This window comes from Phalacrocorax carbo, chromosome 1, assembly GCF_963921805.1.
Source record: "Phalacrocorax carbo chromosome 1, bPhaCar2.1, whole genome shotgun sequence".
Classification (NCBI taxonomy): Eukaryota; Metazoa; Chordata; class Aves; order Suliformes; family Phalacrocoracidae; genus Phalacrocorax; species Phalacrocorax carbo.
Genome location: NC_087513.1, coordinates 12,305,736 through 12,333,357, shown reverse-complemented (window position 1 = coordinate 12,333,357; position 27,622 = coordinate 12,305,736). Strand labels below are relative to the sequence as shown.

Sequence of the window (27,622 nt, the reverse complement as noted above, 5' to 3'; positions counted from 1 at the left end):
GAAGCAGCAAGAAACTGAAATGTGACTAGTCACAAGAGTGTGAAACTTCCTTTTTAAATGAGTCTTTTTTTTTTGGTAAAGTTTAAGTGTAAAGCCTCAGTGAACTCATAAGATTAGAGCTGTATGAATTAATTGCAAATAAAGAATAATGCTAGAACTGGATCTTAGTATCTTAGTGGAATATCAGGTATTGATTAGCTAATTCTAGACATCTGGGAACATGAAGTCCTAAACCTTACAGCTGCACTAAAATGTCATGAAGAATTGTGTGAACAGGGACAGCTATTCCAAGCATCTGTGCATTAGTGTACAAGAGAGGAAGAGAAAGAACAAGATCTACAGCACAAAGACAAATATGAATGAAACAATGATATGGTTAAAGGTTCTTGCAGTGACTTGCAAAACTAAAATATATTTAATTCCCTGTGATAAATGTAAAAGCAACAGTGTTCATCTAAAAAAACCCAACTACATCATTGAGAGATGATTTATGATTCTGTGCATACTGCTTTAATTCTGATACTTAAGGAATTGTAAGACTTCGTAGGAGTTAACAAAGTCCACACTACCATCCTTCATTTAGCAAATATGGATTTAGAGAAGATTCTAGAGAAAGTTCATATATTCTTCATTAAAGTTGGAAATATTAGACATCATAACTCTGCTAAATCTAAATTAAGAGCAGTACAAATAAATAAACAAATAAAAAAGACAAAACTGCATCAACATAATTTTTACACACTGTAAAGGTGAAAAGGAAAAAAACAAAAATTTTGTTTCAAACCTTTCAAGGGATATTTTTTTAAACCTTGGAAATAGAGCTAGTTCTAATGGTGTACAAAATTTTTGGAAGATTATTACTACCCTGGTAGAGAGAAAGAAAGTCCTGAAAAAGTTTCAAGGCATGCAAAAAGCATTCTTAGCAAGGAAGACTACTATGAACTGATTGACACGAAAACTTATCTATTTCTAGGTTTCTCGTCTAAGATTCAGTACCTGACAGGATATTAGACCTAGTCAAATGACAAGTCCCAGAAGACATGTTCTTCTACTACATCTCCCAAGCATCCCATTAGAGCTGCAAAATTTTAGAGAACTACGGAAGATTCCTGCAGACTGAAGACGGACATACAGATGCGTAGATCCAGACTGCAGAACACACTCACAGCACTGTCTTTGCACACTATCTTTTGCTCAAATATACACACAAAAGGTAAATGTACATGTAAACAGCATGGCTGCCATGTAATGAAATAACTCTTACCACCTTTTGAGCAGAAAGAACAGGAATGATTAACATTTGGCACAACTTCTAATTCTGTAGATTTCCAGATACTACCTGATTTGTATGGCAAGCTGAGAAGCAAATAATATTGTTCTGAATTGTAACTGTGTCATAGTCACATACAGTCCATTCCCTTGGAATAAATAATGTTTATTTATGTATTAAACAAAGACAAGTAATTGGCAAGCCTGCATAAACATCTTTGTACTTACGGTGCCAGGTCGCGGGTACGGAATTCTGCCCTGATATGGAATCAGCTGGTGGTTTGGGCCCTCCTTGTGTGCAAATGGCCCGTTGAACACTGTCTGGATGTCTGATAGATGATACACACACACGGCTGAGCCTTTAAATATGGAGCTGGAAGACAGTAGGAAAAAATTAGTATTGAAATCCACCAACTTTTGTACAGCTTTTCCATAATACTGCATGGTCCAATAATGAAAGATACCCTTAAAGAATATATTTAATACAATTTAATGCTTCTATAGCATGGGTTCAATACATTTAAAATAAACTAATTTAGCGTCCTTATATACACCATCACTCCTTAAGACCTAGCACCTTTTTGAACAGTGAACTGAAAAATAGGAAGGTACTACCCTACTGGTAAAAATAAGAAAATTCCCTAATGTTGAATATAAAAGAAATACAATCTGGCCCCAGTTAAATCAATGGCAAAAATATTGCTGACTTGAGTGGGACAAGAGTTTTACAGACTTGTACTGCCAAGCTCAGCACAGGTTTCTAGAACTCCCTACCAGTATATTAACCACAAGACCTCCATGAGCCTCCTAAAATACATGGCTAAAATATTAATCAAAATATCTAGCGCAATTACAGTTAGTTAGATTATTACAACCAGTTGCCAGCTTTTCTAAGCAAAATGGGGACAGGCTGTGTCTGCACAAGAATTACTCCTATACAGTCCCCAAATCCACCCACAAAATTGGTTTTAGAAAGACCGCTTCAAAAGGGTTGAGGTTTGATGCTTCCTGAGGAGAATGTAGGGGGTCATCTATGAGAAGGGCATGTTTTTCCACTGCTCTGGGTTCAGAAGTCGTCTCAGATGTTTTCTTAGCCAGCACAAGCCCTGAATCGCCTCCATCACCCCATGACGATGGAGGGCAGTAGGGGAGTAATTTTTTCTCTCACTGCATATAAGGTTTGGGATATTTATCTTAACAAAGTGGAAACTCCAGACAGTCTGAAATCTTCCTGATGTTAACTGTAGTATGAAGATAATCCAAGAAAACCTCTGTTTTCAATTGAAAAAGGAAAAAAAAAAACACTCTGGAAAAAAAGAGACAACATTACACATAGTGTCTAAACAAGGAAAGTACAATCCACCTTGCTCTCAACTATATATGAGTCAGAGGAGGAACCTTTTAGTTGGATTATGGTATTTGTGGAAATTTTAGTAGGCATTAAAAGGTTTTAAGAAATTTAATTCTTCCAGACGTTTTATGTTAGATTTACAGCAGATTATGCCACCAAAATAATTTACTTTAATATTACTTGTTTTCTTTCTGTATGGTTTAGATAATTAATAATTATTAATTGGTGGGATGTTTCTCTCTTGCTACTGTTATGAGTTGGAAGCCTACAGGTGAACATAAAGGAACTGCTAAGGAGTGAAAATCATTATGAATGCTGTATTTAACTAGATAACACATCCAATCTATAATGAAACAAAAAGAAAAAAAGCATAGACCATGTGGTTCATGATAACAGAAATGTATGAGTGTAGAAACTTCAATAGAGAGAGAAAACAGCTTGAGAGCCAGGAAAAAGTGAAGTTTTCTCTTTGTTGTCACCTTATATGGTCCTGTGATTCAAACCTCATTTCCACTGCAGGAATACCAGGAGAATTAGGTAAAACTGTTTCCAGTTCAGGCATGTTGCATCCACAACCTAATCGTAAGTGTGGTTTTACTGTTAAACATAACCTCAGCATATTCTCTTTTTGTGCAGTAGGAATCATAAAATGTAGACAGCATCAGACATTTACAAGTTATGGGATTCTTTTTTTCCCAATTAAATATGATAAAATCATGTTTCTTGGCTGGTTCACACATTTGAGAAAGCAGATCCCTGGATCTGCATGAAAAAAGACAAAAAAGTGTATCGGAAAAAAATATTTTTTCATGCAAAGGTTTTTTTATTATAAATTTTCATTAAAGGAATCACTAGTAATACGTTAAATAATTTGCTAATTTCAGCAAATCGATTAGATTTAAAAAAGGCAAAAAACCTCTCTGAAGTGAAGTATAATAATACAGTTTAATAATACAGGATAGCATATCAGAAATTGGTAAGCAGTAACTCTGCTCTCCATACTAGCACTATGTGGTGAGGGCAAGAGAAAAGTGAAAAAAATAAAGGTAGAGATGGCAGAATCTGTTGATCCACCTGTCAGTCTATCTTTGTGGAGAGTTTCAGCATAGTAAGCCATGTGTAGTACTTCCACTGACCTTGGGACCTCATTGAATGCTTTCTAAACTGGACAGTAAGCGAATATCATGACTGATAACAGGGAATCTAAGGCTGCAAGGAGGTGATTAAATGCCGTATAAGCTTGTCTTTTTGTAGCCAACTGAAGCCGACGTAGTTTATTTGCTGTCTGTGCAATCATCTGCCAGCTGAGAGACTGGAAATTATTTATATGAATTCATGAAAGAATTCCTGGTTTGATCCTTCAGGGTGCTGCACGTCCTTCATGAGGTGTTAAGTGCTCTCAGATGCCACATGAGTTCACTGCACTGAAGTCATATAGCTTTCCATTGCTGAACGGTAACAAGTGGCCCTCCACAGAAATGTTTTCCCAGTGCCAGCTGATAGTATGTCAGGGAGCAGTTTGGTCCAAGCAACGCAGCTCTAACATGGATACCAACAGTAATGATACTGAGACTGTTGCTCCTGCATGCAAGCAATGGCCACAGCAGAAACACAAAATTGCACAGAACAGCCTTGGCCACAAACCACCACTTTCAGCTTCCAGACCGAAAATCGGGCAGTTCAGAAAGGTAATTTCTTTCATATCTCCCCATTTACCTTGATGTTGTAAAAATTCCATAAACAAGCGTTGTTCTGGGGTTATCTGTCTCTAAAAGAAACACATCCTCTGTAAGAAAGAAAAGGAAAAGATAAAGCATTTTGAATACTAATAAAAACTCTATTTTCCAGCTTAATTTATTACTTTATTCCTGCTAAAGTCAACAGTAATTTTGTCTCAGACTTGAATGGGAAAAAGCAGACATCGTATGAGTGGACCATATGCATAAATCTAGCATTTGAACATTCAGAAATAGTTTTGGAAATTAACTCCAAGCCATCTAGCCTTATGAAGACAAAAGGCAAAGGTTTTCAAATATGTTCAGGATCCACGTCGCCCATTTCTCTCAGCTGGATCTCATTTCAGCAGGTTGTTCAACAGTAGGCAAACATTCCCGTGTGGTAGGACAAAGGCAAAGAGTTCCCACAGACTGATGAAATCCAAAGCAGGACAATTAGGCATTTTATCATCCAGTACACACTCTAGATGCCCTCACTAGCTCATTTTCAACATGATATGAATGACACACTTTTGTACTGAAGACACAGAAATGTAAACCTCCTAGCTGCGGTTGTGTAGGGATTTATTGACAGCACTATGCAAAACTTTACCTACTCACTGAACTGAATTTGCCCACCTTTACCTCTGATCTGCTGATTTTTATTTACACTTCAGTGAAAAATACTTTAATCTCTGACAGTTTCTTCTTAGAAATGTTTGTAATAGCACTTTTATCAAACTACCTCTTAAACTTATTTTACAACACACAGAAAGACTGAACTGTTTGAGCTTTTTATCATGCAATAAGTTCTTTAGCTTTTTGTTAATTTATGTGGCTCTCATCAACCCTCTGAAATTAATAAACATTCTGTTAACTATGTCAAAAGCAAAAGACCACCATGCAGGACTGACAGAGTTACACTCTTCTGCGTTATACATGAACTTCCAGCTGTGGTTGTATTCTTGCTCTTAGTTACAGGATTGTGCTGGGAGCCGGGGACAATAACACTGTTGTAAGGAATAACAAAAAAAATGTTTTTACAAATACATTAACAACAAAAAGAGAACTAAAGAGAATAAACACCCTTTATTGGATGCAGAGGGGAACATTGACACTGAGGGTGAGGAAAAGACTGAGGTACTAAATGCTGCCTTTGCCTCAGTCTTTAACTGTCAGATCAGTTTACTCCAGGTATTCATCCTCCTGAGCCGGAAGGCAGGGCAGGGAGCAGAATAAACTCCCATAATCCAGGAAGAAGCCGTTTACTACCTGGTGCACCACCTGGACACTCACGAGTGTCTGGGGAAGAGTGGCTGGAAAGCTGCTTGGTGGAGAAGGACCTGGGGGTGCTGGCTGACAGCTGCTGAACAGGAGCCAGCAGTGTGCCCAGGTGGCCAAGGAGGCCAACAGCATCCTGGCTTGTATCAGCAATAGTGTGGCCAGCAGGAGCAGGGCAGTGACCGTGCCCCTGTACTCGGCACTGGTGAGGCCACACCTTGAGTACTGTGTTCAGTTTTGGGCCCCTCACTGCAAGAAGGACATTGAGGTGCTGGGGCGTGTCCAGAGAAGGGCAACGAAGCTGGTGAAGGCTCTGGAGCACGAGCCCCATGAGGAGTGACTGAGGGAACTGGGGTTGTTTAGCCTGGAGAAGAGGAGGCTGAGGGGGGACCTTATTGCTCTCTACAGCTACCTGAAAGGAGGTTGTAGCGAGATGGGTGTTGGTCTCTTCTCCCAAGTAAAAAGTGATAGGATGAGAGGAAAAATGGCCTCAAGCTGCATCAGGGGAGGTTTAGATTGGATATTAGGTAAAGTGTCTTTACTGAAAGAGTGGTCAGGTGTTGGAACAGGCTGCCCAGAGAGGTGGTAGAATCACCATCCCTAGAGGTGTTAAAAAAATGTGTAGGCATGGCACTCTGGAACAAGATTTAGGAGACATGGTGGTGTTGGGTTGACGACTGACGATCCTAGAGGACTTTTCAACCTTAATAACTCTATGATTCTATGATTGTCTCCTATTTGGTAGGGACCTCCATTTTCTCATACAGGAAACTAAAAGCAGTTATGCTACTGCTTTGTTGAAGAGGAGTGGGCTGGTAAATGACAGCTCTGAAAGATTAGTTGCTGTGGCAGTGCTAGAGGGGCTGGGAACTTCTGAAATTCCTCCAAGCACCTTGCATATCCTGAGTTACTGCAAGTTAGGATCTGCTCCTAGGCCCATCAGGTCCCATCGAAAATTTGAAGCAAAGTAAGTACACAAAATATTCGTAAATACAAAGTCAAACCCCATTTGCTACGATAGGAATCAAGAACAATAACAGAGAAAAGAGAGGGAGATTACAATGGTGAGAATGGTCAGACTCAGATGCAGCGCCAGTGTGGGGCCCATTAGCTATTTATACTATTTATATTTATTTATACTAATGCACATACCAGATCTCCCAATACCTGAATTCAGAATTATGACGTTGTATGTCACAGCTGTGGACAATACAGAATTCAAAACTTTCTGATAACATTATTTGGCACTTACATATCAAGATATACATCTACTAATTCCTTATACAGTTTGTGAGTGCTGTATAGGTTATTCACGGAATATTTATTCACAGTATTATTGCTGGTGCCTGTAACAGGATTTATTAGTATTATCCTGAGCTATCAAATTGAGGCCTCTACCCAGTGATCAAAATGAAAAACTGTATTGCAGAAAAGCTGTATGTTACACAGTGCTATAAGAAACAGTTTCAAAGAGATGTAAGTTAAACAACCTCTATCATAATCCTAACTAGGAGCAAAATAACAGTAGACTTCACTTATATGTTCCCTTCCAAATATTAATTCTTTACATGTATAATTCCTTTACCCAGTCAAGATTAATTACCTTTATTTCAAAGATAATTATAATTACCCAGAGAGATTTATGAATAATTTTTTAATTTCCTGACAAAAAAAAACTGCAAAGGCAATTTTGTCATTAATTTCTACAGGGCCAAGATTTTACTGTCAACAACTTGAATATGGAGCTGTATGAACATCAATAATTAAATATGCACAGGGTGCTGGATTTAAATAAATCTCTTAAGGGATTTTCTTGCCATACCTAATTCATCAAAGTATGTTTCTGTTCCATCTTCATCCATTACTGAGCATACAAGTCTTGCTTTCAGGAATGTTGTCCACTTGTTCACAAGACTACGCTGACCACCTGTGTCATTCTGGAAAGAAATACTTTTTTCAGAAAAAAAAACACAGCACAGCTAACATTTTCCTGGGCTTTCCTACATTTTCCTCGGGTTAATTTGACTCATCATCTAGAAAGTTATGCTGGTATATTTAGTATAAATATAGATAAACCTAAACTAAATCCCCTCATCTAAAGACTCCAGATACAGAAAAACAAGAACTAGTTTTCTGAGCAGACTTTCGGTGCTGGGCTAGCTGGCTTGGGCAGTAGATTTTACGCAGAAGCAGTGTGTGTAGGTATGATTGGAAAGGACTGCAGAGGTTTGTATCACTCACTGACACCTAGTGTGGAGAAGTCCATGATATCTCTAAAAGATCTAATAGGCCTATGGAGGGATGTTTCTTCTAATCCTAACAGTGGTATAGCTACATCTGACCTAGTAAGCCATGTTGACCCATGAGATGGATGCTCTGAACTAAATTCAGAAATTATGGGTAGCATGGGTCAAGCTAGTTTTGCACTGTTGGCAGTCCTCCTAGCTTGGTCCAGAGCTGGCTTGGTCATGGCTCGCTCAAGGATCTCTCCACCTCTCTCCAGCACAAGGTGAAAACAGTAACTGCTGAATCTGATGGTGCAGCTCCTGCCTCATTCTCCTGGAGAATGCCTTGGACAAGAGCAGTAGCTTCCAAACTGCAAAGCACAATGCCACGCAAGGAAAGGAAAAAAGTAAATATAGAAGCTAGGCAAATGCGATTTTGATGAAATGCTGTGCATGTTTCACTGGTGCTCCTGGAGCTGGTAATCAGACTTTTTGGGTGACCCATAAGGGGTCTTTTGGGAGGGGTCTTTCTTGGCACTATGGTATTAATATATTTGGCCAATCTGAAAGGTGGTGATATATGAATATGATGATATACAAGTATAGAACTATGACTGGCTCATATTAATTTTCATTGGCCTTGGGACTCAGCCACTGATTTCAGTGTAAGTCTAAATAGGCTGAGGCCTTTCAGAAATCATCAGGGCTTCATTATAACAGTAACAATAACAAATACAGCTATAGTCGTGTGAAATGTCTTCTTGCAAAATACCCAGAAAGGCCTTTGGGCACCCTCACAAAAAATGAAGAAAACTGAGATTATAAAAGAGATCACATGCCTCATCAAATCACTAGAGAAGGAATTTAACACAATATGACCTCACACCCATGTACAAAAACATCACAAAGCGTCAAATTCTAAAGAAGAACCAGATTAAAGACAAGGAATACACGAACGGTCACAATTATCTTCCTGAATCCTTCCAAAAGAAGGAATGAAAAAGCTAGCAGTAATTGTGCATTTATAATTTTGCTCTCATTTTTAAAAAATCCATTTCACCAGAGATATTTACAGCTCCTTCAATCATTTTTAATCTACAGTTGATTATAGATACAAAAAAGGAATGGAGACAATGAGGAGTGCTGTGATCATAAATTCATTACTGCACAGGAGTAGCCATAACTCCTGAATTTAATTTTCCTGCGCACAATTTTAAAGTTAGGCTTACACATACATCAGTGCAAAAAGTCAGAAGGAGAGATATTGTAAAAATGAAAACAACATTTGAAAGTCAAATCAACCCATTTAAAAGTTTGGCTGTGATATTTCCAATGTGTTTCAAAGATTTTGAGTGTGTGCGAAAGACTTTGTTGTCTTGTAATTCAGGTTTTCTAAGCAAAGAATGTACCTCATTTGTGCAAAGGACAGCAAGTCCGGAAATTTAACACTGGTAACTTGTCTGAGTCAGTCAGAGAAAGACACAAATTTGTGAATCTCTAAATTTTCATATCATTGTAAGTATAGCCAGGTATACATAACATGTTCATACCCTAGCTGTGTGTTCAGGAACAGCTCTTCTTAATTATGAATGTGGAAGCTGAAACAGGGTATTTATTTAAAATATAAAACAAAGGTTTTTCAATCATTTAGTCTTTTAGCTTATCAGGTCACACTAGCAGCTTGTCCTAACAACCTGGCAAACAAAATAGTTCTTACTGGGCATATTCTTGCAATCATTGAATGAATTTGCTTTGTGCTGCCACTGTTGTCTGTGAGTCTCTCTTTGAAGAAGAAGTAGATTTTGGCATCGTTGGGGTCAGTGCCATCTGGGATAACATGAGCATCCACAAAAACAGGCTCTGAAATGAAACAGTATACCAAAAAGATGAAACCATAAGATGTATCAATATAAGCAAATAATGATTTGACAGTTACTGATTTCTTCAAGGAAATGCTATATAATGCATATAGAGGTACTGCTGTGGCAGGTTAGGTTATATGCGCTAGCCTCATGTGTGGATATACTAGAGATTACCAGGTAATGTCTTCTTGCTGGCAGCCTTGATTTTCTGTGTCCTGGCATTTTACCCCACAGCAGATTTTTAGAAAAGTGATTCAAATACAGAAGCAATAGTATTAGATTACTGCAGAGATTCAAAGACTTGGAGAAAGAGGGAAGAATCAGTGTATTAACAGAGTCACTTAAGGAAAGACTTATTGAGGCAAAACATAAAAGTAGGCTGCTAAAAGACTCTTTAGGAAAAGAATGAATAAGGTACTTGAAAAATGCATAAATAAGGGGAAAATAGATGTTGGAACACTGAAAAAGGAAAGGGGAATACGCAAATGTTTGAACAGCATTTGAGTTCATATCAGAGGTTGATAAACATACAAAACACTGTAAAGGAGCACTAGTGTCCTGTAAATTGTAATGAAACTTAAAATGTACATTATGACATACAGGTGACTGGGTACTAGTTTCTTGCAACCCTTTATTAGGCAACCGCCTCTATTGGTGATGGTACCTGCAGAATGCATGTTTTTGGCAATTTCCTATGACAAAATATAAGGGACAGTGGAGGGAGTCCTCAGAAGACCTTCTCCTTTGTCTGAAGTACCTGTTCTGAGCGTATGTAATACGTAGATTTTTCAGAAATTAGGTATTTTAATGGTTCTTTTTTCCCTAGTTCACTTTAGGGTGCACACTTCAGGGTGTGCAGGTAAGAATGTATAGCAAACAGAAGAAAATATTTAGAAAGCAGACATAGCTTCTCATTCATAGTGAATTGAATTTATTCTGATTGCAATCCTGTGATTTCACTGTAGTCACTGCCACACAGGTATAACAAAAGTCACCCTAAAGATAGTCAAGATAAAACCACAGTAACTTTACTTTAACATACCTGAAGGCTTTTTTAAATTGGAACTGCTATATTAGTTGCTTTATAACCTTGGACATCTATCTCTGCTCAGAGGGTTGACCACAATTTTAATTCAAAATAGTTTAATTGGAAGGAGACAAGTTCTGTTTTTTAAACAAAACAAAGCAGAATCACTGTGAAACCAATTAACAACTCTGGTAAAACAAAGGCATCTCACCACTCAGCCACTTGGAGTTGTGCTGGTCGGTTCGCACTGCATTCCTCCTGGTCAGACTCCGAAAGATGGCTGCATCTGTCCCCATGAAATCTATATACATTCCTGAAAAAAGCTCTTCATCTGCAAAGAATTGAAAAGAAGAAAAAGCAAATGTGTTGTTATGGCTTTTGGGAAATTTGTATTTACTGATCCCTTTTTATTTTGAACTTGCCAGCTCTTTATTTACACAGGAAGCTATACAGATAAATACTGGGTCATGGGAATGGGGTCTCCCTCTGATTTACAAAGACACAATCTAGAATGCAATGCACAATCGAGAACCATCGGATTTTTCTTAAAGACTTTAGGGAACTGCATAATTAAATATAACAGCAGAACTGCATATGTAGTGAACTTTCCTTTAGTATGAGTTTAGTCGTTCAGCTTTCACTGCTAGGGATCACTGGAAAACCAGGCTAGTGTGCTCAAAAAGACTCACATTCAAATGTTTAAGTACGCACTTCAAAAATCTTTTTTTGTTATGGGAGTAGGCAAAATGACTGGGCTGAATTTGTTGCTGGTGTAAACTGGCACAACATCTATTGCAGTCAATGGAACAGTGCCAATTTTTGCTAACACTTTGTCAAGGCTGCCCCAGGCATCCTCAAGCTGACTTCAGTATCGCAGAGGCCAGACAATCATATTATTGAACTTTGCGCAGGGTAATACGGAGCAACAATTGTCCCTTTTATGTACTTGATTCTAAGTATAGGGTCATTATGCTTCAAAAGAATTAGACACGCAACTCTTACATTAACAGAACTATGAACTTCTGCCCTCTTTGCAGGGCTGAAAACTCAGTCCATCAGTCAGGATGTATAATCTGCGTTTGTGTGACTCTGTGTGTGTGCATAAATATACGTATATATAATTTTAATTCTAATTACATATACTATCATTTTCTACTCCATGAATAACCAAGCAATTTCCACTGACTAATGACAATGAAACCCCAGAGTAGAAAACAGTAGCTAAAATAAACTCTAACTCTCAGAGTGGGAGTGGTGGCTGAATACATTCCAGTACAGCTGGGTCCTTTGATTGATGTTTTTGTCTGAATTCCTGGACTGCCCAGAGAGTGTGGTCAAACTGGCAAGAGTCACAGGTTCAGAAGCGCTTGGGGCTATTTTTTATGCTTTTTGTGTGTGTGTGTGTGTGCATCAATATGGAAGACTATTGGCTCATGAGGGAATTAAAGCTCTGGAGATTTTGTTTTTCTGCTGCTGGCTAGAGCCTGAACTGAACCCCTGCAGAGCAGCCAGCAGCCACTCTTCTGCTCTCATGTCTCCCAGTGATGACAAGATTCATATGCAGGGGGTTGAAACAATGCATTCGCTGCATGCTTGTAAAGCATTTACTTCCTGAGCATGTATTGACAGAACAATGTTAGATCTATACTAATTTATAACTTAGCCTATTTGCCTTATTGCCTCAATCCATCAGAACTTTATTCTTATTATGAAAGCAATTAGCTGAAAAAGATCAGGCTTATGGCTCTCACTAAACATTATGTGCAGTCCTATGCATATACACACACTTTAACAATAGTACTACACTATGTAATTTTAATCCTATTACATAACAACGCTATTAGTTATGTCTTAAGCATTCCTAGCGTCTACTTGCTAATCATGTATCAGATGATATCCGTCAGCTCCACTTCCTTTTGGTTAAATTCTTAAATTCCACATAGCACTTGGTCTGCACAGCACAACTAGTTCACACTACTTCTCTTTGTTATCAGGGAATTACTGAATTGATGAGGTATGTCTGCTTTTATAAATATCTCGGAGTCTTGGTGGGGAGAGAGACATGCATCCTCAATGTTATGCCAAGCTTCTTCAAAGGACATTTTTCATTGCTTTGATGAAACAGTGTCTTTGTATAATGGCAAATTGTACCAAGTTCAAATTTGTTTTCATAACATCACTTTCCTCTGAGGGGTGAATCATCTTTCCTGTTCTATTCTAGGCTGGTGGTGCCCGAAATTGTCAAGAAATTGCAGCTATATTTAAAAATGGTTCTTGTGTTGTGGAAGAGTTACCCGGTCTGGCAGTATTTCATATCTTCTGAAGTGAGGGGAAGGAATTCCTCCTGCAGAAGAATGCTCAAAGGAGAGTCCAGTACATGAGCTCAGTCCTCGCACTTTAACTCAAGCTGTGATTTACAAAATCTTCCTTTTTCCAGCATGGATATTGAGGCTAAATTCATTTAAGCTTAATGTTTTGAAGTGACTAGACTTAGTAGTAACACGGAGAAAGTATAAAACTCAATCTGTGGGACTCTGTTGAAAAAGAATATGACCTTTGCAGAATAATTTAGACTTTGTAGGTGAACTGTGTTATGAAAGATAAGTCAAACACTAGGGAAGGTCTCTTCAGTCACATAACTGAGAGATCAAGGAAGATAACATAAAGTCTACTAAGATGAACAAAGCTGCTATAGATCTATGTAGAAAAAATCAGCTTGCTGTGTACAAAGTAATTCAGAAGCAATGTACTTTAATGGTGTTTCATAAAATCCAGAAGGAACAAGGAAAGGAAACTTTGGTTTTTAATGACAGTTGATTCACTTAATAATACCAGAACAGTCCTTTGTACTTTAGTCCTTTGTACTAAATATATTCGTAATGAGGAATCAAAAAAAAAAAAAAATTTATATTTTGAACAGACCATGGAGGAGACTATGTGACACTTCCCTTAAGCTCCATGAGACTCAAACTTTAAAGGAAATATCTGGCACAATATTGCCATTGAGTGGCAATAGCGGAATGGCAGAAACACTGCATATCTTCCCCCTATCAACCTTGGGTGAAATAGGCAGTACCTGTGTGCACTAAGTTTTATTTGCTAAGAAAGCCTGAAAAATCTGTGCGACTGCTGTTCCCTTCATAGCCAAAAATATAGCAAGGAGTAGGCACATGTTGAAAAATCAAGGATTTGGCACTAGAAGTCTGTGAACATGCTGCAAACGTGAAAGGTCGGGCTACGCTAAGTATATATAATGTGTCTCCTGGTTAGGGAACAAAAAAGTTTATTTTACTGATGACTTAGATTACACAAAGCATATGCCCCCTTTTTGAGTTTTCACTTAGGTTTGCAATGGTCACTGCAGTAATTCTGTGTATGGGGTATACCTCACAGCCAGTGAGTACAGTCACCACCAATTCACAAAAATATTTTAGGTGTATCAGTTGTATCACTTTCTGGCCCTTCAGATGGAAGAAAATTGCAAAATTGGTTGGGTATAAAGCTAACTGAAGAATGAAGAGCCTTGCAATAGCTGGTGGGATCTACAGCAGAGATGACAACAAAAATGAAATTCAAAATAATTAAAGTCTTCAGGCTCTCTTTCCCTGGCTACTCTGAGATTTTATGAATAATTAAATGAGACACAAGTGCTGTCTAGGAGAACAAGGTCAGAAGCTGTTCAAACACAAAATGCTAGACAGGGTAATGCAAAGTTGAAACTAACCCTGGGAAAAAATGTGTAAGCTGGAAAAGGGACAATCTTTTGTTTTCAGTTTCTCTCTCTCTTTTTCAACAGCTTGTTTGTGCATTTCATTTGTACACCCACCTTTAGCTTCGTGTAAACCTTGTAACAAGGATAGACCCAACCCTTGTGCCCATCAGCCAGACACAAGATACTGCTCCTTGGAGGCTGAATTCTGTGTCCAGCTCATTTTGGGCATCTTGTCAATCCACACCACACAGGATCATATGTGTTTAGACCTAAGCATTTTTACTTACTGATCATAACAGACACCGTGTTCACATTAGGGTTGAAAGAACAGCGCCCCTTTCCTGATTCACACTTTGAGTCGATCTTGAAGATTTGTTCCTGCAATGTAGATTCGTGTGTCACTTCTCATTTCAGAAACCATCAGACGTAAAGTGATTTTTACGCTTGGCTGTTTCCATCATTAACAATGCTCAGCACTGCTGGGCACTTTTGCTGTACTATCAGCACTTTAGCTTTCCTATTCAGAATATCATCATCTTTTTAGGCAACTTTGTCATTGGTACCCAGTTATTTTCAAGACTCGTTATAAATTCAAGACACTGAAACAAAGAGTTTTTTCTTCTAGCTCAGTTAAGCTTTGGAGAGGTTGACTGATCTCTGCAATAACATCTGTGGAGATTAGTTCTGTATTTTTGAAGTAATTTATCCTTTATTTGCTGAATCCATTGTGATACTTATACTAGTCTAGAACATTATAATAAAGCTACTAGAACAATAATACATACTAAATAAAAATCTCTTACGACAACTGTCATTTGGTGACAGTATAAAACATTTGCTCTTTAATGAGCTATCAGACCTCCAAAAATCCCCTAAATCACACTTATTTTCTTCATTACCATCTCTTGGATTACATGTAGAGTTCCAATTCCATAGCAATAGATGATTTATCAGTATCTCTTGCCATAGCCTGAAATCTCTTGGAATTTTTATTTGCTGTTTAGGAATCTTGGTATGGGTCTTTGTTTATATTTTATGTGATTTATAAATAGGAAATACATTGGGCAAAGTAGAAGCAACCTGGACTACAGATTGAAATATAAACAATCCGAATGTCTTTAGAAAATTCGCACATCTTGGTGCACGTCTTCACTTCTTGGTTCCCAGCAATACTGAAGAGCACAGTATGCTGAGCAAGAAGAGACTCTTGGGTCCAACTCCCTTCCCTAAAAACTGCAGTCAGTAATGGTAAAGGCTTCAATCCATAGCACATCCACTTGCATACCATTGTTTACCAAGCAAACAACTCGTTCCTAGCCTCCTGTAACAAACTTCTCATCTTTAAGGCCAAAAGGTACAACTGCACGGAAAAAACCACCCAAACTTAAAACATTTCTGTTTCAACAGAAAAAGGTAGTTGACAAAAATTCCGAAGAAAGGCTTCTGTGATGTAGATGCCAATGTATTAGTTATTCAACTGAGGGCAGCAACTCTTTATATTCCCTTTAACAATTAATGTAAATCACAGGGGAATGGGGATGCCACACAGATCACTGAGCAGTTATTTGGCGACAGTGAACTGGAGACTCGACCAACCTGAAACACTCAGCCACATCAGGAAGTTTTGATATCCATTGTCCCCTATCTCTTTCCCTCCTTTTCTGTTTTGCCTATTTTAATGACAGAGATCTTATCTACTGTTTCAGTAATAACGTCTCTAAACAATGTTAAAACATAAGTATAAAGTCTCTAATATGATCGTGGGGTTTTTTTGTTGTTTTACTTCTAGATTAATATGCAGCTGCAGCTTGATGTTAATCCATATTTACTGTATTATACCACTGTTTACCATTTCAAAATGCCCATTACTGCACTACTAAACTAGCCCCAGGATTACACTTCATTTTCATATATATTAAACTACTTTTTAGTCTATAATTATTTCACATAGTGATTACATTTTCTTCTCTTTGCCTTTACTTTGACATTAGAATATATTTGGGTGACTAAGAGAGTCATTATCAAAGACCCAAGTATCAAGTGTGCCAAGCAAGAAAATTAATTAGTTTTTAACCTTTGTTTCAGGGAAAAGGACAACACTTTGCCTCATCAATTGAACTGCCTTTTTTTTTTTTTGTGAGATTATGTGGAATCCTGGCAACAAAAGAGCAACACAGGCCCAGTTCTTATGATTGCTGGATGTGACTCTTACTGTCAGGCTTTGTAGCTTCTAGAGAAAAACATATGTACTTTCTAAAATATCAATTTTTGCACATGCAAAAACAGCCTTCTGTGCATGGAAAACTGTACTAAATTATAGGTGAAATGATAAAAGCAGAGAAAAAAGTCAGTTCTCACTAGGCCCATCAGCACTACATAGTTCTTCATTCTGCTCTATTAATTAGTCATGCACCGATATATGCAATGAGTTCAGAAGGAAATGCTTGGTTTTAAACTGTTATGCTATTGTTGGCCTGTACAGTAATGGCTTTGAGCATGCAATGCCTACAGTCAAGTGTCTGACAGACTCCAGATGTCTGAAACAGCAGTTTAGTCAATTGATCATAGGCATGTAGCTTTACAGACACCCTAAGTGAAGTCAGTTCTGCTCTTCTGAGACATGTATCTTTATTTTTAACTTAAGAAAGTTAACATCTTGCATCATCTGGAGATGTCATTTCCTGCCCTCCCCCTTATCCCCTAATCTCATTTACAAAAACCCTAAAATATTGAGATTTAGAGTTCTCTGGGGTACAGTACTACTACTTAAGCTGATAAAGGAATATTGCATTAATTACAGACAAATGAGATCACTTTCCGTGTTTTAAATAATTTGTCAAGAAATAGGACAATGCTGAGGAAGGCTGACCTCAGTTTCAAAATACATTAAAATAAATTAATGCAGACTCCGCTATTAAGCGGGATGGATTTACTTATTCAGTTCTGCTTGCTTGTGCTTTTAAATCCAGGCCTATGAACCTCTCCTTTTAGATAATTCATTAGGACTGAAGGTGCACTGATTCAGACTACATACTCTGTTAAGGAGGTTGGAGCCAGGTAGGGATCTACCAAAAGTCACTGAGATAATCCCATGCAAACCTACCTGGAGAAACAATGATTTGTCACCTCCCTGGCAATCTTTGCAGTAGTCTTGGGTCTTGGCCAGAATTCCCACCCCTCTCCCAATGAAACCAGTGATGAACTTCCCAGCCTCTTCCCTAGTAGCCAGCCCAGCTTTTAAATCCGCCCTCACATGGCAAAACTCCAGGTAGCATGCTCTGATCTTCCCTCCCAGTACATCTGCTTCCACACTGTACAGGAAAATGTACTGTGCACCACTGTGCCTGCAGACATGAATCTGACCCAAAAGCTACTGAGGTGCTTGGTCTCAGTTAAATGCTTTTCTTTCTCCTGGTTGCTTAATTTATTACCTATTACATTTGCACATAAACGAACATTTCACTTTGAAATCAGGAAAGGTGGACAATATACTTATGAAACATCTGGTACTTTGTATATTGAAAATATACAGTGAAACTGAATATGGAAAACTCAACACCTATCTAGAGAGAATAAAATTTACACCCTGGAAGATCCCACAGTGATGAGAAAACTTATCAGCTTCATCCCAGCAGAATCTGCTTGGGCAAAACTTGTGCTGCAGATGAATATTACCTGTACTGGGATTGCATGCAGTGGGTATTTAGCTGTTATACAAACTGTTATACAAACTGGACTGCATATTTTACTTTTTATCTAACTGGCTATTACCTTTTAAGTATTTATTGGCATTTTTTTTTTCAACAAATAGCAGGAATGAATGCCCAGACAACATCAAATAAAAAGTAGTATCAAATGTAGCCCAGCATTTACTATGGCTGTGGAAATTTGGAAAAACATCGTATTTGAGGCATGGCTTTGGATCATGGCTTTGCTTCTTGCTGATAACAGGCCAGAAAACTACAGATCTTGGTTCTTTTTCTATTTAACATGGATGAAGGAACCTATTTGGATGATTGATTTTTGCATTTTCAAAATTTTGAGTTTTGCATAACACAAGTAAGATCCACCACAAAATGAGCGGATAAAATGAAAAGAAACTTACCTCAGACCTGCGTCCTCTGTTGACATACACACACACGGGGCTGAAGGCACCACTGCCGCAGACATACAGGTGTGTGCGATTGTACGACTGTATCACACGCACAAAATTTCCACAGCCATGCTGCAGGGAGAAAGGAAAAAAATAATTCCACATTGGCAAATGTTTTTAGAGGTTGGGAACTCTAGGGAATAGACATGGATTATAACTTTAATAATATCATGAAAACTGCTGCTGATTTTGGTAATCTCTGAATTTGAACAGCTGTAGACTTCTGTTTTCTTTTCATGCCATTTTGCCTAGTCTGGGAACTGGGCATTGATAGGGTGCTAGAGAGGGGTTACAGAGGAGTGCGTGTAACTTTCCCATCTCCACACAGCAATCAAATTTTCATCCACAGACTCCTCTGAACCTTGCATGGGAAGAGGCAGGGCCTCTGCAGGAAAACAAGAGGTAACCTTACAGAATTTCCTTAAGGATGCATCCAAAACAGTCTCTTTTTTCTCCAAATTTTTTCATCATAGCTGGAGATAATTAAAAACCAAGGCAAGCCCAAATCTGAGATCCCATTATTTGTGTAAAACATTTCTTTCCAAAACATTAAAACTCTGAACAACACAAAGTAAGTTTGCAGTGAATTGTTGCTTCATATTGAAGATCAATGGTAACATCTTCAAATCAGCATGAACATTAAAACAGACTGTTAAATGCCACATAATTTCACACCATTGGATTTACAGTTTTCTCCTGCCAGCATACCACTTTTTCCTCTTGTTCTTTCCTTTTTTGACTATGATCAGCTGTTAATGCATTTCAGGTTGAAAATAGAATTTTTTTCCTGAATACTTTTCTTACTGAGATCCCAAAACTGTCTTCATATTGAAGCATCCAAACCTTCACCAAAGACAGTGAGAACTGCACGTGTTTTGTAACTACAGGATTGGAAACTGTGTCATCAGTCATATTCATGAAAATCAGTAGAGTTAATCCTTGTTCAGCAGATCCCACAGTGTATTTATATTCAAAGGCACGCACATTTTTGGTTCAGCAGGAGCTGGTACCATACTACAACATCTGAAAACAGGTGCATACTTGTAGGTAGTTCAGAGTTCATTTTCTCTACAGAGAAATCCCTCTACAGAGGGATTTTCTCTACAGGGAACATTGCATGTCCTCAGTTAAGCGTTAGCTCTAGCTATATCAGAAAAACACCTTTAACCCAGTCAAAATATATTGTTTCTTTGAAGCTGAGGGCTGTTCCTAAATGTTTCCATTTTCTCATATCCAGCTACCTTAGTTTGGATCAAAGATGGCTTTAGTAATGTCTTGCTATCAAAATTGTGTTTTTCTCAGCAGTACTACCAATCCACATTACAGCAGTGGAAGGGAAAGAAGGACAGGTGAAGGTGTACCACTAGCTTATATATGCCAGGGTGTAAACTGCAGAAAACTTTTCTAGAAGACTCCTGGATAAAGGATTACATGCTGAGAAATCTCATAATGAAAGTCTTCAGGGATCAGGACTAGGAAACAATGCCTACATGGACCATGATGGTACGAGGCACTTGCCACTCTGCTTCAGTACCGTGCCATGTGCTTTCCAAAGTGACTATGGCAAGAACACAGTGGTGGTTAGATGAACGGCTCTTTTCTTTAAGGACAGCCTTCTTGGGTAGCCCTCCAGCACATGACTGTGTCTTCATGTCTCTTCACTGGTGATTTACAGACAAGTAACACAAGTTGGCTCAATACTGACAATCTCATATGTTAATGCTGTCCATCAGAAAGAACATTTTATGATCTTCTCTGAGCCTTTGCCCGTATCTTTCTTGTGTTGACCCACTGAACTTAATTTGCAATTTGCTACATGATTAATCTGGGTACTGCACTGTGACTCCACAACCCAGCAAAGCAAGATTTTTTTATTTCAGAATATACTCTGTAGGACTGCCATTCAAGAGCACCTATGCTACCTTTCCTTGATAGTAGAGTACTTTGTGCTTTTAAATCAGTCTCCTCTGAGGTGATACGAGATAGTTGTCTTTAGGATGGATGTTTGTCAAATGTAATGGCTAAACTAGTTATTCACATACTAGTGGTGCTTCTCTTGGAAATGATATCAAAACTCACTCAGTAGCAGCGTCTGGGGAACTACCATAAACTGTAGACATCTGAAAGTCAGACATCTATGCCCTAGGATATTGATACAGTAAATGGAGAGAAATAGATGTCATACTAATGTAAGCATTCAAATTAGCCTGGTGAACATACTATTTAGACTTAACAATTTATCTTCAGTAACAAAAAAGGTAGCCAAACATGATAAATTCAGACACCAATGCTCGTCTAATGGTAGGGCGAAGACACCTGCCCCGAATCTCCTTGGAAAGTAATTTGCTGATTGCATAAAGGCCTTTACTGGCTGCTCCAAGTCTATCTATTCTTCTTCTACCTTCTGATAATTACTATTCTCTGATAGGCCAAATGTTGTCATGCATTTGCCTCCCCCCCTTTTTTTTTTTAATTTGAAATTCTTAATTCTTCTGAATTCATTCTCTGCATCTTTGATTATTATCCGGAATGAAACTCCCAAGAATACTATTTAAATAGAACTATAAAATTTAAGTTGCAAACAGTGATTTAGCATTGGGTTTTCTTTTTCTCGTTATTTCAGAGAGTTTTCAATATGTAACATCATTAATTTTAGTGGGAGTAGCAGCTGTTGTTCAGTAACTTTCTTTTTCCTTTTAAACTCTTGAGGACAAATACTAAGGAACATAATGTAAACCTCTATTTTTGGCACTTAACTTTTCTTCTGCAATGCACAACTGATACTAAAAAAATCAGTTAAAGTTGAAGCACATGGACATTCTGGATTAACTACATTACAGGATATTAGCTGCACCCACAATTAAAGTGTTGTAAAATCAGAGGTCCTATCCAGAAATGTGTCCACTACTGCAGCAACATTTCATAAATAGAAGCATAGAATTATTAAGGTTGAAAAGTCCTCTACGATCATCAAGTCCAACCATCAACCAACAACCACCATGCCTCCATGTCTACACATGTTTTGAACACCTCCAAGGATGGTGACTACACCGCCTCTCCAGGCAGCCTCTACCAATGCCTGACCACTCTTTCAGTAAAGACACTTTACCTAATATCCAATCTAGACCTTCCCTGATGCAGCTTGGGGCCTTTTCCTCTCATCCTATCACTTTTTACTTGGGAGAAGAGACCAACACCCATCTCGCTACAACCTCCTTTCAGGTAGTTGTAGAGAGTGATAAGGTCTCCCCTCAGCCTCCTCTTCTCCAGGCTAAACAACCCCAGTTCCCTCAGTCACTCCTCATGGGGCTCGTGCTCCAGAGCCTTCACCAGCTTCGTTGCCCTTCTCTGGACACGCTCCAGCACCTCAATGTCCTTCTTGTAGTGAGGGGCCCAAAACTGAACACAGTACTCAAGGTGTGGCCTCACCAGTGCCGAGTACAGGGGCACGATCGCTGCCCTGATCTGGAACACTCCTCATACCAAGATTTGGGTACTTCAATATGATTAAAAGCTAGGAAAGTCTCACTACTAAATATCTAAGATTAAAAGTTCTCCAGAGAGTCCAGTACTTAGTAGTGTCTTAGGTTTTTTTTTACATGGATCACATATTTTGCGTACTACTTTCTGCTTAGAGTATCATCTCTGTTTTTCCTACTTTTGCCCTAGAAAAGTATCAACACGTATTGTAAACATGACTAAGGCTAATGAACTTCTGTATTTCAAAGAAAAGAAAATTCCTTAACTAGTCTACCACAAGTTGATGATGCAGACGACAGCATCAACTTTAATCAACATCAACATTAGTCCACATCAATATTAAAAGTTATATGTTTTATTTTACCATTTATTGCAACTTAACAGACTACCAGCTGTAGAATTTACTGCACACCGCAGTAACCAGAACAATGTAAAGATCTATAGAAAAATAGGGTATTCAACAGGAAAAACACTTGTTTTTTGCTAACCTAGCTATCAGGAAAGAAAGCAGACAAGCTGCCATACCAACCACAATACAGTTATTAAAATAAAGAATTGTTCCGTTGCTCTGCAGCAATATAGTGAATAACTCTCCCCCGTTTTGAAAAAGCAGTATTACAGTAACACTCCAGTATGCCAACCTTCTGTTTTCCTTACATTCATCAGCATTTGCAATAGATTTGTGAAATAAAACCCACACATATTCTTCTTACAGAATGGGCTCGGGTGAATTATTGTAACATTACAGTAACTGAATTGCACATCATCTGTAGGCTTAGTTAACAATACGAAATGTGTAGCTAAAATAAATCTAAATATTAGGTGTGATATGGAGATCTTTTGAAATAAAAACCATATTTTATACTAAATTCAGTGGACTTTTGAATTAATTCTATTATTTCTGAAATTAAAAGTGTTACTTATACATGTCTACTTTTGTCCTTCAGTCACTTTATTAATTATGATCCTAGATATACGCTGAGTATGTTCCAAAGACAATTATACCTAATATGAAGGCTTCTGATTTCCATAGGGATTTTTTTCTATAATAAAAATATAAGCAAAATTTTATTGTTTTTTCTTATTTAGTAGTGAGAAATTGCAATTTTCTAGCTCAGATTAGATTCTGAATTCTAACACTAAAATATCCGTTGGAAAACACCTATACCTAAAGAGCTAAAAAGAAAACCAGGATAAAGACATTTAGGTGCTGCTGAACTGGTGAAAAGTCAAAAGGTAACTGAAAGTGACTTTCTTCTTTTTGTTTTACAATTTAGCTGTCCTCTGTTAATAAAATCTAGGCATACACAGACTGTATTACTTCAGGAAGATAACCGTATTAATATACAACTCTGCCAAAGACAGTATCTGTTGTATTGTACTACTCTTTCAAAATACCTCATTTCTATCTATTAAGAGCGTATAGGGAAATTACCATCTGATTTAGGTCCTTTGGAAGGTGTCTGCATTTAGAGAGGAGAATAATCAGCTCTGGTGCAAAATGACTCAAAATAACCACCCCATGGTCTGTGTTTGCCATGATTCCAGGAAAGCATACTGATTTCCAGATACTTATTTGGGCTTTGTTTTGTGGAAGTAAGGGAAAGAGGTGTTTGGGGTGTTCCTGAGTCTGGGGTCTTCAGGCTGCAGACAGTGGGTACCACCCACCTGTAGAGTCTGTTCCTGGGGAAAGCAGACAGCCAGCGCGCTTCCCCACACTGAACAGACTGTTCGGCATCATCCCCAGGACATACATGGAAAACTACTGTTACCTAGTTTGACTAGTAACGAGTCATGAAGGCAAGGATGTGGACAATGCATATCTTTTTCCACCTGTCAATGTCTGAAGGTGCATTCTGTTTACATAGCTTGTTTTTTCATAATTGCACTTTATCATTTGGCCTGCAGAGCATTTAAAAGGCAAAACAAGCACTTCTTTCAGAAATGGTGTTTTTGGCTGCAGTCAAGGTGCTCTTCCTTTACTGCCAAGTATGTAATTTGTGTATGTGTGTGCATGTGCATTGTGAATTATAACTTACTGTAGGATCTTTGCCAGCCATTTTGCACTCCTCAACCTTATTTGCTGATGCTGGCCAGAAAATCTGTAAGGAAAGAAATACATTTTAAGTAATGTATATATTACATAACATTTTTTAATTAAAACAAAAAGCATTTCACTGCCTAACTTACAATAATAAGTTAATTTTTTGATATCTCTTATACCTTGACTGTAAGGCAAAAAAGGATTTTCACTGATAAGTGAAAACAACCTTCTGTCTAGCATGAGTAAACAAAATAAAGGACCAGGTGTTCAGCTGATATAATTTAATTTTATTAAATATTTTTAAGATACGTTAATCAATTTATTTAAACTTCTGTCTTCTAAATAAGAGATACTCTCATCATCGTCTAATTTACTGTCCATCTTTACTTTTTTGCTTCTACTGAACTTCTAGCAATTGTTCACACTAGGAGCTAGAGGACTAAAATATTGAAAGAAGAGTTCTTGTAAAACTTTTTCAGTTTTAGCCGTAAAGGTTTGGATATCTTTTGATAAAACCTGCTGAAAATCTTAAGATTTCAGACTTTTTTTTTATTTCCTTCCAAGATATCTTGCACTACAGGCAGTTTTCCAACAAACACCTTAATATCTGAATGATTATCTGATCTATACTCAAACTCTAAAGTTTTTGAGCTTCTTCCATTATTTATTTTGATTTTGAAATAGAAAAGACATCCATTAGAAATCTCTCCCTAGAAATTTAGTAGGTGTCAGAGCCTGATAACATTTAGCCTCAAGATAACATAAATAATAGCATTAAAAGATCTCTGTCTATATATAGACATGCATATATATGCAGAGAGTCGTAGGTATGTATGCATACGTATATAGGGCTTATATAGAGGCATAAGATTAGCAAAGTGAATCCATTATAAAAATGAATAAACAAACAAAAGAACGTGTGGAATTGCAGAGATTGGTATCTAGCCTAATACTGGGTGATCACATTCGCTGCCAGAAAATTTTGGGTGTTTTTGCTTTCCATTGATTTTTTTTACTCCTGTTTTTTCAGACCTAAATTGACTGTGTAAATGCCTCACAGCTTTATACTGCAGAATGTGTTTCATGCAACAGAGGCCTTCCTATCTAACTGAACTCTGCACAGAATTAAAAGCAACTTGCTAAGGGAAGGCTGAAGCGTTCCCTGTGGGAACACAGCAGCTCCCTGACAAGGGTGGCCAGATCACTGGTGAGATGGGAATTAGCAAAAAGGTCACACAAGCTATTTCAGATCAAAGAAGACAGCCCCATTTCAGAGGAAGATTTCCGTACCATTATGAGGAGGAAGGACGTGTTCACACCATCACACGAGAGGCATTTAATTTAAATGTGTAAGTTAGAGTTAGCCTCCCCGGACTCTCTGCACAATCAATTCAGGTAGACAGGCATATCCAGAGGGCGATTCAGAGCAAAGCCTAATTTAAGAGCTCTTAATCACCCTCCAGCAGGGCCTCTCTCTCTCCTGACACATTAAAAGCCTTGCCTCTTAAGGAAGGCATTTAACTTTTCTGCTGCAGGCTGGATATCCCAGCCCCTCGATACTCCTGAGGTACAGTAATAAAGCCCATAGATTAAAGGATCAGATGAATCTGTTAGAACAAGGCCCATACGGTACACTTTAAGGTAGTGTTGTAGCTGTGATAATCTAAAGATAGGCAAGGCAAAGTCTGTAGAGAGGTAATAACAGTCAGGCTTCTGGGCACACAAGTACTTCTGCAGGCCACCTACTTTAAAAGCAGAGAAGCTGGATTTGGACTAGCTCTGGGAACAAAAGAGGAATCTGTGAAGGTGGTTTAAACATATGATAAATTGATTCTTTTCATATACAGGTTGTCCACTACAGTCTGGGGACGTGGGACACAAAGAGTCCTTAGAAAATGGCATCTTGATAAGTGAGAGAAGTAGCCAGAAGAGAGGTAGCATCAAGACAGAGATGAAGATCACAGAGTCCAAAAAGCCCCAAACAGGAGGTGTCTCAGCTATGGAACTGAAGGGCAAGGGCTGACACAGACATAACAAAAGATTGGAAAATAGTTTGGTGATTAGGCTTCAGAGTACAAAAAAAAAAAAAATAGTTGAAGGTTAAAGGCAACTCTGTCCCTGTTGTTTTTTTCCTTATGGCCTGAAAATGATAACATGTATCTTATTCTTCCTTACAGGCTTCTTTTATAAGTGGATCTCTGAATGATCTTAAATTTTGGAGAGGAGTGGAAACCATTGACCCATACAAATTTTCCTTATGCGGCCAAACCATTTTGAATGTCACTTCAAAATGAGTAAATAGGTCAGTTTTTAAACAGTGTTTGAGGAGCAGCCATGGTAATAGTTTGTTCATCTTGTATCACACATGAACCAAGGACTAACAGTTCAATGAGGTGCATGCCTGGACGTTTGCCTGCTGCAAAATAGTGAAATACACATCTTTTGTCTTAAAAAGAAAGGCATATAGTAAACCAACTTTGAATTTCAAAGTAAACCTTGAACTTACACTGAGAGGGTCCTGGCTTATATTATTAATATTCAAAGACAGAATATGATCTTTGCTGCCCACATAGATCCGATCCTGATCTTCATCCATTAATAATATCCTGTAATCCAGGGGACTGTGGGATATTCTGTGATATTCGGAGGTCTTAGTTTCTTGCAGCTCTGAAATAGTAAAGACAGCAAGTTATTAAAGTGGTTCGGTTGCCTTTCTCACTTCACAACTGCAATTCTTTCTAAATAAAGGTATCTTTAAACACAAGTGGGGTCAATAAAAGAAGAAGAACCCTCATCAGCCACTTCATAATAATGTAATGGTTGAATTAAAACAAATTTCCCTTTCCCAGATTGAATGCAATTTTTTTATTCATTAATTAGCTAGACATGTCTCATAAAAATCAGGCATTGCTGTTATTCATTCATCTAATTAATTCTTATTTTAATGGATATGATTATTTACAGCATTGGCTTTTAAGGAAGTTCATATATTAAATTAATCAATGTGTTCAATTAATTTTGAAGTTTATGACAGCAGAAGATCCACAAGATCAATGAAAACTACATAAGAACAGTTTACTTTCTTTTCCTGATAGGAGACTTCACTAAGAAAAGGTTTTTATAATTTTCAAGGTGAAATTTTTTTTAGTTCTTCATCACTATGCACAGCTTATTTAAAAGAAAAAAAAATTATTCGGTCAAGCCTAGATGTGTCCATTTATTAATTTATTTATGGGATTTGGATCAAACTGTCAAAACTATAGAACTAACTTTTTTTTCCATATAAAACTATTCAATTAAGTGAAGTGAAAAACATCCTTTGATCTTAGTAATGCAGGATCAGGCATGCTGCAGGAATAGCACACGCATCTGCAATGTAAGTATTACTTGCTGCCCTTGAGAAAGCTCATCCTACCTGTCTTTACTTGGCCAATATGTTTTGACATCCACTCAGATTATTTTTCTTTTCAGTAATAACAGAAGGGATTTTCTCAAGAGATGAG

The 27,622-nt window shown here is 37.8% G+C and overlaps 1 protein-coding gene across 1 annotated transcript in view; it reads right to left on the bottom strand.

The window, feature by feature from the left end:
* The window catches only part of SEMA3C (semaphorin 3C), a 127,454-nt gene that overhangs the window by 29,433 nt on the left and 70,399 nt on the right, over window positions 1-27,622 (bottom strand). The window contains exons 3-11 of the mRNA XM_064443947.1: window positions 26,626-26,786; window positions 24,115-24,177; window positions 18,548-18,667; window positions 14,730-14,820; window positions 10,942-11,061; window positions 9,559-9,701; window positions 7,439-7,553; window positions 4,337-4,406; window positions 1,498-1,642 (exon numbers count right to left, since the gene is read on the bottom strand). Of these exons, the coding sequence (XP_064300017.1) occupies window positions 1,498-1,642; window positions 4,337-4,406; window positions 7,439-7,553; window positions 9,559-9,701; window positions 10,942-11,061; window positions 14,730-14,820; window positions 18,548-18,667; window positions 24,115-24,177; window positions 26,626-26,786 (1,028 nt within the window). The remainder of the gene's footprint in view (window positions 1-1,497; window positions 1,643-4,336; window positions 4,407-7,438; window positions 7,554-9,558; window positions 9,702-10,941; window positions 11,062-14,729; window positions 14,821-18,547; window positions 18,668-24,114; window positions 24,178-26,625; window positions 26,787-27,622) is intronic.